Source organism: Pseudomassariella vexata (assembly GCF_002105095.1).
Source record: "Pseudomassariella vexata strain CBS 129021 chromosome Unknown BCR38scaffold_20, whole genome shotgun sequence".
NCBI classification, from domain to species: domain Eukaryota; kingdom Fungi; phylum Ascomycota; class Sordariomycetes; order Amphisphaeriales; family Pseudomassariaceae; genus Pseudomassariella; species Pseudomassariella vexata.
This window is the reverse complement of record NW_024467975.1, coordinates 580,341-599,859: the sequence shown is the minus strand read 5'-3', so window position 1 is coordinate 599,859 and position 19,519 is coordinate 580,341. Positions and strand designations below refer to the sequence as shown.

General features: G+C 52.8%; 6 protein-coding genes across 6 annotated transcripts; 5 read left to right on the top strand and 1 right to left on the bottom strand.

The window, feature by feature from the left end:
• Positions 1 to 435: 435 nt before the first annotated feature.
• Positions 436 to 3,964, top strand: BCR38DRAFT_354710 (PXA domain-containing protein; the record flags this gene model as incomplete). Its single annotated transcript, XM_040856895.1, has 3 exons — positions 436 to 1,252; positions 1,342 to 1,692; positions 1,935 to 3,964. The coding sequence occupies 3 exons, from the start codon at positions 436 to 438 to the stop codon at positions 3,962 to 3,964; spliced, it is 3,198 nt and encodes a 1,065-aa protein (XP_040710651.1).
• A 1,211-nt stretch (positions 3,965 to 5,175) lies between these two features.
• Positions 5,176 to 9,322, top strand: BCR38DRAFT_490264 (5-oxoprolinase; the record flags this gene model as incomplete). Its single annotated transcript, XM_040864501.1, has 2 exons — positions 5,176 to 7,469; positions 7,525 to 9,322. The coding sequence occupies 2 exons, from the start codon at positions 5,176 to 5,178 to the stop codon at positions 9,320 to 9,322; spliced, it is 4,092 nt and encodes a 1,363-aa protein (XP_040710650.1).
• A 79-nt stretch (positions 9,323 to 9,401) lies between these two features.
• On the bottom strand, positions 9,402 to 11,221 carry BCR38DRAFT_450124 (Alpha/Beta hydrolase protein). Its single transcript, XM_040861350.1, has 4 exons — positions 10,870 to 11,221; positions 10,764 to 10,813; positions 9,967 to 10,687; positions 9,402 to 9,906 (listed from the first exon to the last, which is right to left on the bottom strand). The coding sequence occupies exons 1-4, from the start codon at positions 11,012 to 11,014 to the stop codon at positions 9,812 to 9,814; spliced, it is 1,011 nt and encodes a 336-aa protein (XP_040710649.1). The 5' UTR covers positions 11,015 to 11,221; the 3' UTR covers positions 9,402 to 9,811.
• Positions 11,222 to 11,375: 154 nt separating this feature from the next.
• Positions 11,376 to 13,907, top strand: BCR38DRAFT_378764 (replication factor-a protein 1). Its single transcript, XM_040857379.1, has 4 exons — positions 11,376 to 11,522; positions 11,582 to 11,845; positions 11,896 to 13,338; positions 13,396 to 13,907. The coding sequence occupies exons 1-4, from the start codon at positions 11,476 to 11,478 to the stop codon at positions 13,490 to 13,492; spliced, it is 1,851 nt and encodes a 616-aa protein (XP_040710648.1). The 5' UTR covers positions 11,376 to 11,475; the 3' UTR covers positions 13,493 to 13,907.
• A 341-nt stretch (positions 13,908 to 14,248) lies between these two features.
• On the top strand, positions 14,249 to 15,322 carry BCR38DRAFT_490261 (zinc-binding dehydrogenase; the record flags this gene model as incomplete). Its single annotated transcript, XM_040864500.1, has 2 exons — positions 14,249 to 14,273; positions 14,334 to 15,322. 2 exons carry the CDS (start codon positions 14,249 to 14,251, stop codon positions 15,320 to 15,322), a joined length of 1,014 nt encoding a protein of 337 aa, XP_040710647.1.
• A 2,832-nt stretch (positions 15,323 to 18,154) lies between these two features.
• BCR38DRAFT_490260 (uncharacterized protein) lies at positions 18,155 to 18,706 on the top strand (the record flags this gene model as incomplete). Its single annotated transcript, XM_040864499.1, has 2 exons — positions 18,155 to 18,316; positions 18,410 to 18,706. 2 exons carry the CDS (start codon positions 18,155 to 18,157, stop codon positions 18,704 to 18,706), a joined length of 459 nt encoding a protein of 152 aa, XP_040710646.1.
• Between the last annotated feature and the right edge of the window lie 813 nt (positions 18,707 to 19,519).

The window sequence follows — 19,519 nt, the reverse complement described above, 5'->3', positions numbered from 1 at the left end:
AACTGGGCTACCCGTATATTTTCCGTCTGGTTACTTTATCCTCCCAGTTTATTTGTGGGAAACGGCAAAGCTCAACTCGGGGACCCCGTCACGCAATGATCTCCCCCGGCCCTTCTGCAGGGGCTCTAAAATGTGTCAGTTACGGTGGCCGGGGGTTTTTAATTTTGTAGCAGCTGGCAGATTTGAGATTCAAGATTCTTGAATGGGTCTCCCGGCAAATCCATCCTATTTTGTCTATCCATTGTCTGCGCTTTGGTCATTCGAGTTCTTTTTGCCGTCATAGAGCGCACTCTTTCTTTTATTGTAACACGCGCGACAGCGACTTGATTCTACAGCTCCCAGTCCAGGGATAATGCCACGTCTGCGAGACGACGTCACGTCATGAATTCTACCAACGGCCTCTTGCCGAACGACACAACTCTCAACAACACTGAGATGGCTTTGGAAGAGGCGCCAACACTGAAAAGCAAGGCCGAAACGCTTCAAGAGAAGATCGAAACCCCTAAGACGAAGGTCGACAAACCTGTGGCAAAGCCTCAGCAGGATGACGACCTTACGACCAAATTGCTGACCTTCCTCTCAACGGCGACACCGGAAACCCTTGGTGCCATTGCAGTCTGCCTGGCTGCCGTCACATACTTCATACTAGGGCAAATAGGACTCGTGATTATCGGCGCGTTTGCCGGCGTTACCCTTCACTCTTCGTGGGAGGCGCGACACCCCGATGTCTCCTTGCGGCGTGAAAGGGGCTACGACATTCTCGATCGACTTGTCAAAACGAGGACGCAAGCGTCGAGTATAAAGTCGGAAGAAGATCAAGAGAATGAGATACAGACGCTTAGTCGAAACTTCGACGACTTCCAGCCCGAGACGAGGGAAGCGCTGAACGCGTTGGTGGATGCTGTCGTCCGCGACTACGTCGAGTGGTGGTACGGCCCTATACTGCCGAAAGACAAGTCATTCCCGCTGTCCTGCCGCAAGGTCTTAACCAACTTTCTCCTTTCCATATCGAATCACTTGTGCCGTAAACGACCAGCTGATGCCTTCGTCGACTTCCTCACGCATACGTGCTCCATCATTATCGTCTTCTTCACAGAGATGACGGCCGCTTACGCTGTGCTCCCGACCGTGGACAGCTCGACCACGGCAGCCGATGCCATCTACAACTACCTCGCCTCCCATACAGATTCGCCCTTGTCAAACCTGTTGAACCAGAGGGAGCAAACGGGAAAGTTCAAGATGGTTGCAGAGGGTACGTAGTGTTGGCGGAGATGACCAAATTCTCGAAAATTCATCGGGATGAGATCGTAGAAGCGAGTACTAACTAGGGTTTTAAAACAGATCTCCTTAGTTACCTGGAACGCTCTACGTATGACTGCGATCCAGCCCGGGTCTTCCTCCGAGAGATCCTTGCGACCATTATCCTCGAAGGAACATTGCAAACTTGCTCCAAGCCTGAATGGATCAACGCCTGGATCGTCTATCTCCTAGAATCAGGGGAGACCGATCTGTCCCAGGCAATCGACGAGGCTATCCAGGACCAGAAGGCATTCGCTGATGTTGACGGCAACTTCGGCAATATCAGTCTTTCTAAAGGGAATCGCAACAGTTATGAGATGGACCGAGCTCGCAAGAAGGAGATAGCCCACAAGAAGAAGTTGTCAAAAGCCGACGAGGAAATGGAGCAAGCAAGTAAGTTCATACAGTATCTCATTAAAGTGGTCGGAGTTCCTTCTTTTGGCTGCTGGGTTCACCATGTATTCCCACGTTATTCGCAGGGGCAAATGGTGAACAGACAGCTGCTACCATCAAAGGCATTCCAGGCTCTTGCAAAATTCCCTTTTTTCGGTCGCGTTATCAATTGTTCATTCAAGCCTTGGACCGAGGTTTACACGGGCTGCTAAATATGGTACTCGTACTGACTACTCACACAGTGGAAGAGATGAAGAAGCTCAATGAAATGATTGCGAAAGCAGAGAAGGCCAAACCAAAAGAAGGGTCGAAAGATGAAGAATCGGCTGCGTCCGGTCTAATAAACAACGGCGTGAAGAGGAACGCTAAGGAACTTGATCTGAAGACAAATGCTTCATCAGTGGCGAACACCGTCTCTGCCCCGTCAATTCCCAAGGGGAACCCCAGTAAAATTGAATCAGCTACGGATTTGCTCATTTCACCGATGTCATCCGAATTAGCAACAACGGAAGCCACTCTGAGATCAAACGTGGACCTCACGAATCCAGTGCCATCACCATGTCCGGCGAAAGAGTCAGCAGCGAGCTCTCGGTTCACGAACTTTGATCAAATAGTGCCCCCCGCTAAAGACGAACCTGATGAGGAAGAAATCCGCCGCCTGCAGCCCCTTACTCTTCACAACGCAACTATCACAATCCACGACGATCCAGGCAATGAAAAGGGTAGACTCCGAAGCAAACCGAGTTGGGAGTACCTCATCCAGATTGAACCTGCCTCATCTCAACACCCAGGCTGGATGGTGATGAAAACATACGTTCAGTTCGAGTCTCTTCACGAGAGTGTGCGACGCATTGCGGCCGTCTCTGGCGCAACAGCATTCATGGAGGCGCATGCAAACTTCCCTGGTTGGAAAACGCACACCAGATCATCTCTTCGTGGGGAAATAGAAAGATATATGCGCATGGCTTGTTCGGAGAAATCCTTAGCAGAATCGGAAGCTATGAAGAAATTCCTTGAAAAAGGCCAAGAAACGCGGATGGGCAACAATAGAGGCTTTTCATTCGAATCTATGGGCAAAGGAATGCTTGATGCCATCCAGAATGCACCAAAGGGTGCCTTTGATGGAGGTAAAGTGATGGTCGGAGGCGTGACCGGAGTGTTTGGCAACATAGGACTTGGACCGCGAAAATCGACGAATTCATCAATTCAGGAGGCACAAGTGCCCAAAACAAGCAGCATTCCTTCGAGTCGTCCGCAGTCCACGTCTTTTCTCCCGCGGATGGATGCAAGCGCTTCTATGTCCAGGGACAGTCTCGACAGCCAGAGATCGTCGATCATTGCGACGCAGCCGGGTAAAATTGCACCAATGGAGCGACGGTCGAGTTATCAAATGGACTTTGAAGCAGATGGTCCGCAAAATACTCGGGCAGATAATTGGGAGCGTAAGTCGCTCAGCACGGCTAGTAGTAGAGTGAACAGTCGAGCCTCGAGTATGGCTGCACTTCGTTCGCCGTTGCGATCACCATCAGAGATGAGTCTCAGCCACCTGAAACTTCCTCCACCCCCGAATGAGATTTCGGATGATTACGGATCCCCCGTTGCGACTCGGCGCAGCTGCGATGGTCCGTGGAAAAATGACGGTCTCCTATCCCCACATTCTCCTCACACGTCGTTCACATCCTCATCCCCTTCCCGTTCTCCCGAATATCAACAATCGGAAAAGGCAGCTCAGAGCAATGGCATCGCCTCCGTGAGGCGTCCTCAGAAGCAGCACCCACCATTGTCCGAGCAGGAGACTAGGGTGGCAGTCGAGCTGCTTTTTGCTGTGATCAACGAGCTGTACGCATTGTCGTCGGCCTGGAACATCCGGCGAACTCTCCTCACGGCGGCAAAGACCTTCCTCATCCGTCCCGGAAACCCATCTCTGGTGTCTATCCAGTCCCTGATTCAGGAGTCCGTTCTTGATGCCAACATTTCGGATGAGGGGATGGCGGCACACCTTCGAAAGTTGCGGGAGAACTCACTTCCCACGGAAGAAGAACGGAAAACTTGGCCGGCCGAACTGACCACGGAGGAGAAAGAGGAGCTCCGAGTCAAGGCCCGGAAGCTGTTCATACAGAGCAGTGTTCCCGCAGCGCTGATAGGCATCATGGGACAGTCGGCCACGGGCGAAGCGCTGGGTCGCTTGTTCGATTGCTTACAGATCGAGGAAGTTGCAAGAGGACTGTTCTTTGGCATCATGCTGCAAGCTGTGCGGATCATCACGCACTAATTGATCTGTGCACCTGGAGTCACACAACATGTAACCACCATGCTCGTCCGCGTGGATTCGTGGACCGGCAATTCAGAACCCTCACGGGTATATTAATATTTATGATTGGCAACGGTTGCGGTAATCATCTTGGCGAGCGGGATTTGGGGACCATTTCCGGGTCGAGGGCGTGGGGATGAATGTACGATTATTATCTTGGACGGGAGGGCAACAGTGGGGAGGTCCTGGTGATGAGAACATGCTCCGATGCTCATGCTCACATCGGCGGGGTTCGAAGGTATACGAATGGAAGCAATAATTGTGTCACCTGCGCAGCCAAGTGCTAGAGACGGAGCGGTTCTACGATCGTCCAGCAGTTAAGAGAGGTGACATCCCCTGAAGAGACTATGCTCCTTGAAAGTGGGTGTTCGCTAGCCGAGCTGCGGCTCCTCGTTGGAGCATATCTAGACAGACCCCGGCGGCTTTCCAAGCCTCCCCAAAGTAATAAATAATTCACATAGCAATTGGATGGAGCTGAAGACGACGTCTAGCTGGCATGCCACAGAGCAAAAAATCCAGGCCACCATAAAAACCCGATTGGGCCATTCCAATCTGCGCCGGGCATTTGCCGATCTCGAATCTCGGTGTTCTGATGAAGACCATTATTAAATCCGGACGGAGTTCCGTCCCCGTCAGTGCTTGAGTAATTGCTATTAGTAATGAAACTATTTCCATCACGTCAGCTCCCATGATGGTACTGGCAATGTATTCTCTAAAAGTGGTGAATAACGCACCAGTGTGGGGTTGTTGGGGTGGGCATGTCTTCTCCAAGTTCTTATCGACGTGACGACATCGGCTAAGTGCAAACTGCACCAATCGCGGGCGTGACCGGCCTATTGTCGTAGCTCGGGGTTGGAGCTCCGCATAGCATTGCGATTACGATGGGAAGTATTTCAAAGTATTTCATGGAAAGACTAAGTAGTCCGTATATTGTAGAGCTTTGGGTGGAGGTTCGTATCTTTGAGCAGTAATTTTGCAACAAGCTTTACTTGAAGATTCCATTCTTCTACTCAACCACAAACCATCAACTACGTTACCCAAGAGCTCCTTCACTCCTCCCAAGCAGGTTGATATAGGTACGACTTACAATACCCAGGCTCTCATACCCGTCCCTACCTTGATGCTCTCCCTTCTGAGCCCCATACACACGCACACCACCCACTCCCTCAACCATGGATTCCACGACACAACCCGACCGCGGAATCCGCATCGCCATCGACCGCGGCGGCACCTTCACGGACTGTGTCGGCACCCTAAACGGCAAAGACATAGTTATCAAGCTCCTGTCCGAAGACCCAGCCAACTATGCCGACGCGCCGCTCGAGGGCATCCGCCGCATCATGGGCCACTTCCTTAAGCGGGACATCCCGCGCGGCGAGCCCCTCGACACGTCCCAGATTGAAAGCATCCGCATGGGCACAACGGTGGCGACCAACGCGCTGCTGGAGCGCAAGGGCGAGAAGATCGCCCTGGTCGTCACTGAGGGGTTCCGCGATTGTTTGGTCATTGGCAACCAGAGTCGACCCAAGATCTTTGATTTGGCGATAAGGAAACCGGACGTGTTGTATGAGGAGGTGGTTGAGGTGGACGAACGGGTCACGTTGGAAGATTATGCTGAGGATCCGGAGAGGAGGATTACAAAGGCAGATGCTAAGGCTGGTTCGCACGAGGCAGGGAGTGCGGATTTGGTTATGGGGTTGTCGGGGGAGGCAGTAAGGGTCCTGCGCCGGCCTGAGGAGGGGGGAATCAGGAAGCAGTTGCAAAGGGTCTTTGAAAAGGGGATCAGGAGTATAGCTGTGTGTCTCATGCATGGCTACACGTTCCCAGATCACGAGGCGCTTGTCGGGCGCATTGCCAAGGAGATTGGCTTTCAGCACATTTCCCTCAGTCATGAGTTGATGCCCATGATTAAATTGGTATCGAGAGCGACGAGCGTTTGCGCCGACGCATACCTCACTCCTGCTATCAAAAAGTACATCTCTGGGTTTCAAAAGGGGTTTGCGGGTGGCATTGGCACTCGGAGTGCACTGAACGAGGAAGGCAGCAAAGGTGCTCGATGCGAGTTCATGCAAAGCGACGGTGGCCTCGTCGATGTCGAGAAGTTTACAGGACTGAAGGCCATCTTGTCGGGCCCAGCTGGAGGCGTTGTGGGTTACGCAATCACGAGTTACGACGAAAGCACGAAAGTACCCGTCATTGGTTTCGACATGGGTGGCACGAGTACAGATGTGTCGAGGTATGGCGAGGGCCGGTATGAGCATGTGTTCGAGACTACCACCGCCGGCGTAACCATACAGTCGCCACAGCTGGATATCAACACCGTGGCTGCTGGTGGAGGTAGTAGACTCTTCTTCAAGAACGGCCTCTTCGTCGTCGGTCCAGAGTCTGCTGGGGCTCATCCCGGTCCGGCATGTTACCGGAAAGGCGGGCCTGCTACAGTAACGGACGCCAACCTCGTCTTAGGACGCCTCTTGCCCGAGTTCTTCCCGAAGATCTTCGGGGAAAACGAAGACGAGGGTTTGGACTTTGAGGCAAGCAAAATGGTCATCCAGGAACTTACCGAGCAGGTCAACCGCGACACAGGCAAGAATATGAGCATAGACGAGGTGGCGTATGGATTCCTGACTGTGGCAAATGAGGCCATGACGAGACCAATTCGATCCATCACGGAAGCCAAGGGCCATGACTCGTCGAAACACAGGTTGGCCACGTTTGGTGGTGCTGGAGGTCAACATGCAGTGGCAATTGCCGAATCTCTTGGAATACGCCAGATCCTGGTCCACAGATACTCATCTGTCCTATCAGCATATGGTATGGCGCTGGCCGACGTTGTGGACGAAAGACAAGAACCGGACTCGAAAGTTTGGCAAGGCAAGGGCGGGGTCGTCGACGAGTTGAAGATCAAGATGGAAAAGTTGAAGGACAAGTCACGGCAGGCCCTCAAAGACCAAGGTTTCGAGGACAGTGATATCGTGTTCGAGGAGTATCTTAACATGAGGTACCGCGGTACCGAATCTGCACTCATGATTGTCAAGCCAAGCGAGGAAGACTCGAAAGCATCCTTTGGGGGGGAAGAGTGGGCATTCGGCAAAGCATTCGTCAAACACCACCGTTACGAGTTTGGGTTTACGCTCGACGACCGAGACATCATTGTGGATGACGTGCGAGTACGTGGTATCGGGAAGAGCTTCCGCTACCAGGACAAGACAGTCGACCAGCAGCTTGATGAAGTCAAGCGACAAGATATTGGTAATAAAAAGGCACACGGGAAGGCGCAAGTCTACTTTGAAGGGGGCCGGATGGAGACGCCAATCTACAAGTTGGAGGACTTGTCCGTGGGAGATGAGATCCAGGGACCGGCCATGCTGGCAGATGGAACACAGACTATTGTCGTCACGCCAAAAGCGAAAGCACTTATCCTCGAAACACATGTTATCATTGACCTGCAAAAGGATGGAAAGGACGAGTGAGTTTTCCGAAGTAGCTGTCTCAAAGCATATTGAGTACTGACGAGCGAACAGTTCGCACGAGAAGAACTCATCAGAACGGGAGGTCGACCCGATCCTGCTCAGCATATTCGGTCACCGTTTTATGGCAATCGCTGAGCAAATGGGCCGGGCATTGCAGAAGACCAGCGTCAGTACCAATGTCAAGGAGCGTCTCGATTTCTCTTGCGCTATTTTTGATGCCACTGGTGGACTAGTTGCGAATGCACCTCATTTGCCCGTTCACCTTGGATCCATGTCGACTTGTGTCAGAACACAAGCAAAGATCTGGGAGGGAAAGCTGAAGAAGGGCGACGTCATTATCTCCAATCACCCGTCCTACGGCGGTACCCATTTGCCAGACATCACCCTCCTCATGCCCGCTTTCAACGAGAAAGGAGACAAAATTCTGTTCTACGCAGCTTCACGCGCTCACCATGCCGATATTGGCGGTATCACAGCCGGCAGCATGCCGCCTCACTCAAGAGAATTGTTCCAGGAAGGTGCAGCGATCAAGAGTGAGAAGATTGTGAGTGAAGGCAAATTCAACGAGGAGCGTATCACGGAATTACTTTACAAAGAGCCCGCCCGGTACCCCGGATGCAGTGGTACAAGGTGTTTGGCCGACAACATCAACGACCTACGAGCGCAAGTCTCAGCGAACCAGAAGGGTATTTCCCTCATCGAGACTCTGATTGAGGAATACGGCGAGGATACCGTGCAGTTTTACATGGTCAATATCCAGCACAACGCCGAGAAATGTGTACGCGAACTCCTGAAGAAGGTTTACCAGAAGTTCGAGGGCAAAGATCTCTCAGCCGTTGATTTTATGGACGACGGAAGCCCCATCAGGCTGCGTGTCACGATTGACCCAGAGGAAGGAGAAGCTACCTTCGACTTTGAGGGCACTGGTCCCGAAGTCTACGGAAACATCAACGCACCGGAAGCCGTGACATACAGCGCCATCATCTACTGCCTGCGCTGTCTCATCTCAGAGGACATACCCCTAAACCAAGGCTGCCTGAAGCCCATCAACGTCAAAATCCCACCTAAATCCCTCCTGTCCCCCTCAGCAGGCGCAGCCGTAGTCGGCGGCAACGTGCTCACGAGCCAGCGCGTGACCGACGTCATACTCAAAGCCTTTCAGGCTTGCGCCGCCAGCCAGGGCGACTGCAACAACCTGACCTTCGGTTTCGGCGGCAACCTGACGGGCGAGAAGGAAGTCAAAGGCTTCGGTTACTACGAGACCATCGCCGGCGGCAGCGGCGCCGGACCGGACTGGGAGGGGACCAGCGGCGTGCACACGCACATGACTAACACGCGCATCACGGACTCGGAGGTGTTCGAGCGCAGGTACCCCGTCCTCCTACGCGAGTTCTCGCTCCGCGGCGGATCGGGCGGATCGGGCCAGCACCGTGGAGGCGATGGCGTGGTCCGCGACATCGAGTTCCGCATCCCCTTGCAGGTGTCCATCCTCAGCGAACGCAGGGTATACAAACCGTACGGTATGGCAGGCGGCGAGGACGCGCAGTGCGGGCTTAATGTCTGGGTGAGGCGCGTCGATAAGTCGGATCCCGAGAACGACTTGGCGCAGCAGAACGGACACGTAAGCGGGGATGGGGAGGCCGTCGAATATGAGGAGCGGTACATCAACATGGGCGCTAAGAATAGTGCTCCGTTCAAGGCGGGGGATCGAATCATTATCAATACGCCTGGTGGTGGAGGCTGGGGAAAGGTGGGAGAGGAGAAGGTGCTGGACGCGAAGAGGGATCATACTGAAGCGTGGAGGAAAGGGAGTCATGCCAATCGGGAGGATGCGGCTTTGCAGGTTTGAGGGGTGGTTTGAGACAATCTTGATAGAATTGTGACATTCACCAGGACGCAAATATGAGATGAGAGCAGAATATCAAGCAATTTGTCGAATGAAGCGAGACAAATGTCCTCCTACGTTCATAGTCCATCCAGGTTCAATCTTTACCCCGGTCGTTGATTCCAACATGACCTTAAATCTTGATTCTGTTGGGATATTTCTCCCGAACCAGTAGCGGACATACCCGGAAGCCACCCCTTTTCATCGCTATTTCCCTGAAGTTTGGCAATTTTTAGGCTCATGCTTACCTCAAGACTGCTTCATTGCTTTTCAAGATGACGGTGAAACTTCACTCATCAATTCATAGGGTCTTCTCAAAACTTAGGTAAAAACAGAATAAGTAGCCTACTGCTCCGGGCGAAAGCCTGCCAATGCAATCCCCAACCCAAAGGACCAAACCGACTCAGTAAAACCAAACGCCATCCTCTAAACGACACCGCTGCTATTGGCCCCTTAATGTTCCTTGACCCACTTCAACATCTGCTCAAAAGCTGTTGCTTGCGCTTCTTTAATGTGCGAATCTGCGTAATCCCCAATGACGCCGAAACCTATAGCTTGTTAGCATGTCGCCTCGTATATCATTGGGCGTGGCTCGGCGTAAAACTTACCGTGTGGTACACCAGGGTAAACCTGAACCTCGTGCTCCACCCCGTCCTTCGACATCATGTCCTCGCCCTTCGTCCGCACCTCGTCAGGGAACATAGGGTCGTTCTCTACGCACACCAGGCTGATGGGCGACTTCAACCCAACAAAGTCATCAGGGGAGACCAATGTCGCATGCGCCAGTGCACCGGCTTTGATGAACGGACCCTTCTTGCTCGGCCCCTGGCCCTCACCAGCCTCCTCATCCGCAGGCCTGTTCACACCACTCCATCCTCCCTGCACCAGCGCCTTCTCCGCCGCCAGTAGCAGGATGTAACGAGCGCCAAAGCAGTAACCAACCGCATAAATCCCATCACCCGCCGCCACGGCATCCGCGAACTCGGATTTGCATGCATCGATCACCTTCTCGAGCAGCGGCATGACCTTCTCCTCTGTGTGCCGCGCCAGCCACATGTCGATCATGAAGGACTTGGCCGTTTCGACGGCTTTGAGCTTGAACTTTTCCAGAAAAGAAGAGCCTTCCGTTTCGGCGTCAGGCAACGTAGATGAAGAGTTAGGGGCCGGGTCGCCTTCGAATAAGTCGGGCATCACGACCACAAAGCCCTCGGCTGCGAACTTGTCTGACTGGATCTGGTTGTTGGCTGACTTCAGCCCCGTGCCGCCCGTCAGGAGAAGGAGGAGTTTCGAGGGCGCTGTGGGGTAGGATGCGGGCTTGGACACGTATGCCTGGAATTCGTTTCGTTCTTAGCTATGGCCCGCGAGAGTGGTTTAGATGAATTGAGGGACACGTTGGAGAGCTCACATCAATACCGCCCAGCTTGCGTATCTCTCCTTGCGGAGCTTCACCGGCAGCTGCGTGGTTCACATTAGCATGTAATGAGCAACAGCTTCCGCGACGCTGTACCCACGGGTTGGCCTGTCAGTTGTGCAATGTTCGCCCATAGTAGGACCTGTCTGCGCCGGGGTATCGCCAAGGATAACGGGGGTGAGCGCGGGCGTATCTTCCTGTGCATCGCTCTCGGGAGCTTTTGTTGCAACTTCGACTTCCGTCATGTTGGTCGTGATTGCGGGGCAGTGCTACGGGGCAGTGCTACGGTGCAAATATGCTGTCGAGTGTGTCGCGACGGATTGTTCTGATGACTACCAGGGCATCTGCTCAACATCACAAGTAATAGATGGAGATGTTGGGTGCAGTTATAGGACAGGTTGCTACCAGCTAGATGGTGAGCCGCAGCAGTTCATGCCAAGGGTCTAGCTGTTTTGGTGTGGATGTAGGGTGGGATGAATCGCAGGGGATGACGCAGCTATAGCGGGCAGCTGCACAGAGGATCGGGGCAGCTGTCAGTGCCAAGCCATCATTGACCCCGCGCCTGCCTGCGAGTTTAATGGGGAATTTTGAGCAAACGCGTTCGACGTGTCAAGGTAGCCTGAGGCGAGTGATATTTCTAGTTTCTGCCTCCAAGCCCGACACTGCTTGTCCAACACCCAAACGCACCACAATAAGAAGAGTCACGATGTCTGCAGCAGAAGCCCAACGCGCAATTACTCAAGGTGCCTTGGAGTAAGTACACCTTAAGTAGTGCACTCCGATTCGTCTCATTTAAATACTAATGTGTGCAGCGCCATCTTCAACGACGCGGCCAACGTCGACCAGCGCTTTCCCGTCCCCGTTCTCCAATGTCTCCAAATCAAGCCCCTCGCAGCCCAGCCGACAGGTGGAGGAGGTGGTGCCGAACGATATCGAGTTGTCCTGAGCGATCTGCGCAATTATGTCCAGTGTATGCTGGCAACCCAGGCAAATCATGTCATACATGACAACCAGCTGATCCGAGGATGCATCGTGAGGATCAAGTCTTACCAGGCCAATTCGGTCAAGGGCAAGAAGTGAGTCGTGAACTTCTTCATTCGTTCATCCTTCGTGCTGAACAGCGCAGCATCTTGATCATTCTCGACCTCGAAGTCATTGAGAACCTCGGTGCTCACGACCGTATCGGCGAACCTGCCGCGTTCGAAGCCAAGCCCGCGGCACCCGCAACAACCACAACGATTGGCGGTTCGGGCTTCTACGGAACTAAGACCGAGTCTCCGGCACCCGTCAAGTCGGAGCCTACGTCCTCGCGCATGGGCGGTGGTTCGAACGCTGGAGCCGCCAGCCATGGCAACAATGTCATCTACCCGATCGAAGCGCTCTCCCCCTACGCTCACAAGTGGACTATCAAGGCCCGTGTCACATCCAAGTCAAACATCAAGACATGGCACAAGGCATCGGGCGAGGGGAAGCTATTCTCGGTGAACCTCCTCGATGACAGCGGCGAGATCAAGGCGACAGGCTTCGGTGAGCAGTGCGATCAATACTACGACCTGCTGCAAGAGGGAAGCGTCTACTATATCAGTAACCCTTGCCGTGTGCAGCTAGCCAAAAAGCAGTTCTCCCACCTACCCAACGACTATGAACTGACTTTCGAGCGCGACACCGTGATTGAGAAGGCCGAGGACCAGACGAGTGTGCCCCAGGTGCGATTTAATTTCATCGACATTCAGGGGCTGCAGGAAGTCGAAAAGGACGCCACAGTCGACATTGTTGGCGTGCTCAAGGAGATCGGCGAGGTCTCACAGATCACATCCAAGAACACGGGCAAGCCCTACGACAAGCGCGAGCTAACCATCGTCGACGACAGCAATTTCTCTGTGCGTGTTACCGTTTGGGGCAAAGGCGCAACTGCTTTCTCCGCACAACCGGAGTCCATTGTGGCCTTCAAGGGTGTGAAGGTCTCCGATTTTGGTGGACGTTCACTTTCTCTCTTGTCTTCGAGTACCATGGCCGTTGACCCTGATATCCCTGAGGCCCATAAGCTGAAGGGCTGGTACGATTCGCAAGGCCGAGGTGACTCATTCGCCACGCACAGTAGCAAGTCCAATATGCCGACAGGCCGTCAAGACCAGGCTAAGACCATCTCTCAGATCAAGGAAGAGGGTCTCGGCATGGACAACCCATCCGGCGACTACTTCTCCTTGAAGGCCGCCATTGTCTACATCAAACCGGATAACTTTGCCTACCCGGCCTGTAGCAGTGAAGGGTGTAGCAAGAAGGTGGTGGACCAGGGTGACGGCTGGCGCTGTGAAAAGTGCAACGTCTCGCACCCGCGGCCGCAGTATCGTTACATTATGAGCGTCAATGTGAACGACCATACTGGCCAACTGTGGCTCAGCTGCTTTGACGATGTGGGTAGAGTAGTGATGGGCATGAGCGGTGACGAGGCCATGGAGCTTAAGGAGAACGATGAGAGCGCCATAGTAGCTGCTTTCGAGAAGGCGAACTGCACAAAGTTGAACTTCAGGTGCAGAGCCAAGCTCGACACGTACGGAGAGAATCAGCGGTATATTATCCTTGACTTACTTCAGTTGTGTAGACAGTTTGCTAACAGTTGATGAAGTGTACGATACCAGGTCATGAGCGCATCGCCCCTGGATTTCAAGGCCGAGGCGGCGAAGCTGGCGGACATGATAAAGCAGTTTGGTATCAGTTCGTAAGTGGGTTGGGTGTGGTTTACGCGTCAGTGATGAGAAGTCGTTGGTGGGATTGTATAAGCATGCAGTTTGTGCTTAGGCGCGCCATACTTGAGAGTGTAAATTGAGCTGAGGGTCATTGTCATTTACAACATTGCTGGGAATGAGATATGGCGGATACGAAATAGCCAGATGTACATGAGATTCAGTATGAGGTGTCATGCTGGACGAGAGGGGTTAGGGTTCAGTGTTCTCCGTTCGTGCTAGTCACTGGCCTAGTTTGGGTCACCTCTCATAAGTGAGATGGAGGGGGATACTTAGCCTTTGGGAAAGTCGCAATGGCTTGTAATAACACACGAGTACCTCAAGCGGCTTAACATGTTGAAGATTGCTATGCAACGTCTGTTTCCATAACATTCCGGCTAGGGCCACGAGACTGCTGGAGCTGCAAGTACGTGTAACCAACCCAATTAGAACCATCCAGACAGTGATATCATACCGATGCTACAATACTTACTTTTGAAAACTCGCAGCTCGAAGTCCAAGGCTGTCTAGGTACCTCTTCGAGTGTCGTGCGCCGCCAGGTGTAAACACGGATCCGAGAAGTGCCGTGGAGCTCTCACTTACTAATCCAAACCCCACCGGCGAATACTTGATGTCACCATCGACATCCACGAGGCTCCGTAATACGTAAGTCCTCAACATACGTGTTCGTGACGATAAACCGAATAACCCAAAACAAGTGATTGCGCAATGAGCGCACAAGCCATGATAGACAAAATGCCTTCGATAATGAAAGCCGTAGGTAAGCCATCCTCTCTCTCACACCCCGCATCTCGAGTCCCATCTCACTCACACAACCCAGATATAAAAAATGGCAAGGGCCCCATTAGCGCCCTCTTCATCAACCCAGACACCCCCGTCCCCACGCCCAAAGAAGGCGACGCGCTCGTGCGCGTCAAAGCCTTCGGTCTGAACAGGATGGACCTCCTCCAGCGCGAAGGCCAGTATCCTCTTCCCCCGCAAGCCCCTTCCACCATGGGCGTCGAGTTCTCGGGCACCATCGTGTCGTTCGGCCCCTCCGGGCCACAAGGTGATCTCAAAGAAGGTGACGCCGTCTTCGGTCTCGCGTACGGCGGGGCCTACGCCGAGTACCTGGCCGTGAGCGCCAAGATGCTCCTGCACAAGCCCGACTTTTTGTCGTGGCAGCAGGCGGCAGGCATCCCGGAGACGTGGATCACGGCCACGCAGGCGCTGATGCTGGTGGGCGAGTTTAGCAAGGGGAAGACCGTGCTGTGGCATGCGGGCGCGAGTGGGGTCAGTATCTCGGGGATCCAGTTGAGTCTTGATGCCGGGGCGAGTGCGGTGTATGCCACGGCCGGGAGCGATGAGAAGTGCGCATTCATTGAGAAGACATTGGGGGCCACGAAGGCGGTGAATTACCGGAAGAGTGAGGACTGGGACAAGCAGATTCTTGAGGCGACGGGGGGAAAGGGCGTTGATCTGATTGTTGATTTCATCGGGGCGAGCTATTTCCAGAGGAATCTGAGTGTGGCGGCGAGGGATGCGCGGTGGGTTGTGCTGGGCATGATGGGCGGGATGAAGCTGCAGGATGTCGACGTTGGAGCTCTGCTATTCAAAAGAATACGGATAGAGGGGAGCACTTTGCGAAGTCGGGATCCGGAGTACCAGGGTAAGTTGAGGGATAGGTTAGCCGAGTATATCCCGCACTTTGAGACGGGGAAGCTCAAGATCTTGATCGATACCGTGTTTTCCATGGAGGATATTCAGAAGGCGCATGAGCTGCTCGAGGCCAACAAGACGATTGGCAAGATCATCTGTACGGTTCCCTAGGGAGGTCAGACGAGTTATCCAGGTATTGCCACTACCATGGCTCAAGATATTCTCGTAGAATATCACGTTGGACATACTGAAGTTGTTATGAGGTCATTCGGAAAACGCTGCGTTGGGGGGCACCCGCAGACTTGATGGAGGACCAGCCTCGGCAAAGTCAGTTAGTGTCCTCAAAGCGTCTTACATCTTTGAGACGTGTAAACGGACTCAATAGGTGGCAAACGATAGGTTCAATAACCGAGTTGCGAATTGGCACATAACCAGTTTTCCACCTCGTGTTTGAGTGCCAATCCAGGTTGGCGTTAACACCAATTCCAGATGCACCATTATGAGTTTTTAAACCATGAAGCGGATAGTCAAACCCATTCGTAGATGTCAGCTTCACATTGATCACTCGATCAATGTCCCACGTAGACTAACAGAAACAATAGATCCCAACGAAAAACATATTCGGGGTTCTGTGTCCCAGTGTCTCAGAAGGATGTCGTCCAAGGCTATTTTTATAGCTCGTATGGACCACTGTCCGTGGATGTTGGTTGATGGATGATCTCAATTCAAGTTGGTGGAAATTACTCCACGTAAACGGACTCGGCCGCGTCCAACCTTGGTTACCAAGCACGCCTAGTCAGGAACATCAAGTGCCTTGAGTATGTTGATGGTACCAGGCTTACTTCGTACTGTTGGTATACATTTAGCCTGATGACGAAGAGGCAGTTGGGAAAATCCTCCCGGGAGCTGCGCACATTCACCCACCGAAGCGCTTCCTCTGCTCAGCAACTCAAAGCCAAGTACGTGCACATGCAGTTATGCCTCGTCATGGCCATGCAACTGTTGCTGTCGGACAGCACTACTGACTAGGGTCTGTACGGTGTTAGCGAGCTCTTGCACTCACAATTTCCGGGATGTAATGGTCCATCCAGGCTAGGAGACCATCGCCGCTATCAAGCTGTATAAAACTCCGAAGGAACTGGGTGAGGCTCCGATGCGGCGCGACGCTTAAACGGTGGAGCTTCTAGTTTTGATGTGGTTAACCAATCAGGTCTCAAAGCTAGCGGGACGTTTGATGCCAAGTTGAAGCTGCCAACAGGAGAGCAGCTTTGAACCGAGTCTGATGAGCTAACATTTTCATACGAGATGGAGGCCAGCACAAGAGTGAGACATGTTGGCAGACCTGGTGGCTATTCAAGTTGTGGAATCCCAGCACCTGGACATCCGGAATGATTACTTGCTGCGACGTGGACGTCAAAGGGGGAGCAGCCCGTAATCAGCAGATACGAACATTGCGTTGTAGGTTGTTGGTTCAACGGGAAACGGTCCCCGACACCCGAGTGCGGGTGGGTCATTGACTTCCCCCACAAGATGTTTCTAGAGCAGACAATGGACGACTGCAAGCAAGGTGGATTTGTAAATGGCGAAGACTCCAAAGAAGAAACGAGTAAATCGCCTGGAGAATTCCAACTCCCGGAATCAAGTAGACTAGATGGTGTGGCGAAAAGCCGGTCTGGCTGTCCCGGTTTGCCGACGTTCTCGACCTGCCCAGCTCTTGACTCCACACTTTGATCAAGAACTCAACTTCTTGCGAAGTAGGACTTCCCAGACATTTGTCACCCGTATGCAGTCAATCAACATTCTTGGGGGGGGGAAAAAACACAAACAATTTGTCGCCGAAAATCGACGTGGTCACGCCAACTTTGAAGATAGTTCAATCTTCAGATTGACTTTTGACGGCGGCGGCCGTCTCCCGCTGACTAGGGACCACGGAGCGCCCTGTGATTTGAAGGTGGATTCGCAAAGTTGTTTTGCGGGGTCAGCTTCCAGGTCGTTCCTGCAGCAGTGCAAGTTGTTCCTGCATCTTTGGGTCTGAGCGGAGCCATGGTTAACATTACATCAGACGAACTGCGTTGACCTGACATGCACAGCTCGCATCCTCGTCATTATTGCCAGCACTCTTAAAATGGACATTGCAACCATGTCAGTTCTCTATGCTGCAACTCCTCAACTTCCAGAATAATCACACCATGAACGGACTAATATCAGCGCAACTAAGCTCTAGTCGGCCGGACTCTCAAGACCACAACCGCTCAGAACCGCCTAGGCTAGTGGCTTCCCAATTTGCGCAATTTATACCCTGCTCTCACCCCTGGTCGTATCCTGGTCTTGTTCCTTGCAGTTGGCAGCTACGCAGCCTGTCGCGACTCGCCGAGCCAGCAATCTCTTCTCGACCCTCCATTATTGATTACTGGTCGAGATGAAGTGTTTCCCAACTCGTGGATATGGCACAGTTTGTACTACACCATGATAGATGGCTCACAACTATCGCCGCTTCATTGGTTGATATTTTCAGCCGGCTAGCCGAAAGAAGAGCGGTTTCTTTCTTGGGCCCCTTTTCGGCACCTTTCATCGTTATTTAGGGTACACTATTATTGCGCGCTCATTGCCGAATCCATCGAGTCAGCGTCTGCTTGAAAGTCGGCTTGTGATTTGCCTGGAAAGCGAAATAAGTTGCAGAGAATAATATGGGCCTAGTAAGGATGCGACTCCTCTCTGCAGGCTGTCTGGCCCCGCCAGTCAACAACCCCATCGCTGCCCATGGCCATTGCCCCTGTCTATCGCTGCTCAGTATGCACTTTATATAAATGAATTCCGTCTAGAATCGTCACTTTGTTTCCCTTTTCCTTCCTCACCCACATTCGCTTGCAAACCACCCTGACTTTTCAGTCAATTTCATTCGTTATACCACTGCATAGCTAATCGTCGTCAACCTACAACTTAATCCACCCGACAACCAACTCTTATCTCTATCTCTACCCGAGCATCTTAATACCAGTCAAAATGAAGTTCACTGCCGCTGTCCTTGCTTTCGCCGCCGGCGCCCAGGCTGGCTACGCTGTCTCCAACGTCACCTACACCACCGAGGTTGTCACCGCGTATACCACATACTGCCCGTACGCTACCACTATCGTCCATGGCAGCAGCACCTACACTGTCTCTGAGGTAAGCAACTTCTGGGAGCTCGAGTCGAGGTGCATCAGGAGGCGGATGGCCTCGAATCTCTCGCTCAAACAATATGCTAACAAGACTTTCCAGCCCACCACCCTGACAATCAGCGACTGCCCCTGCACCATCAGCAAGCCGGTCTACAGCTCCAGCTCTGTTGAGTGCAGCACTTGCACCACTGCGACGCCGATCCCGTCGTCTGTCAGCTACCCCAACAGCACCATCTCCACCAGCACCAGCGCCGCTGTCACCTACTCCACTGGTGCTCTCCCAACATCCACTGCCGGTCCCACTGCTACTCCCGTCGCTACGGCCGGTGCTGGCAAGATTGCTGCTCTTTCGGGCGCGGCTCTGGCCGGTGTCCTCGGCCTCGCTGCTCTCCTCTAAGCGACCAACTTGCTTTCGCATCACGTCTGACCTACGATTTTCATTGTCCATATTACCTAATTCGTGGGATAATCCCCATTGCTCACGACGGAAATGCAGGCTGAAAGTTTTGGAGTAGGGTGATGGAAGGATGGACTTGCGCGGAATGGCACCACAGCCAGGCATGCACGAGTTCATCTCGATTCTTGTATTTAATTGTCCCGATGCCCGGACGAATACCCTTTTTGGCCGCAAAAGGATTCTCGAGTTTGGCGCGGTTTTCCGATCAGGCTGGAATGGAATGTGGAGGAGTCCATTCTCGAGGAGGCATTCCGGCCCATGCGTGGACGGTTTATGCGAGAGATGTCGGGCGCCTCTGACAAAAACCAATCACCATTCCAGCCAAAGCCATGCCGCTCCGTACCCTATCCAAGTTTCGTTTCTCGTGCTCTGTTGCCAATTGTACTCTTCTACATGGGAAAACATGATAATATAGTGTGGAGTCGAAACCCCTAATTACTGCTGGATGTTGTATTGGTCTCGGTAATTCATCTCGGTGTTTGGCATGTCATGTACACTAGCGGTAAAGACCAGCAGAACATTGCCAGCAGACCAAGTTTTGGTCCAGCAACCTTACACTTCAAGTTCTCGATGTGTTCGATGTGAAGTTGGTTGTCGTGTTCGAGACTTGAGTGTATCACTGCATACCACAGCATCAAGCAACACAAGAGAAATAAAAGGCTTTGGTGGTGCTACAACGCCCACACGGGCCGGTCCAGACTTCGTCTTCGTCGTATTTTCAAACACTTCTCACTCTTATCTCATGTTGCTTAG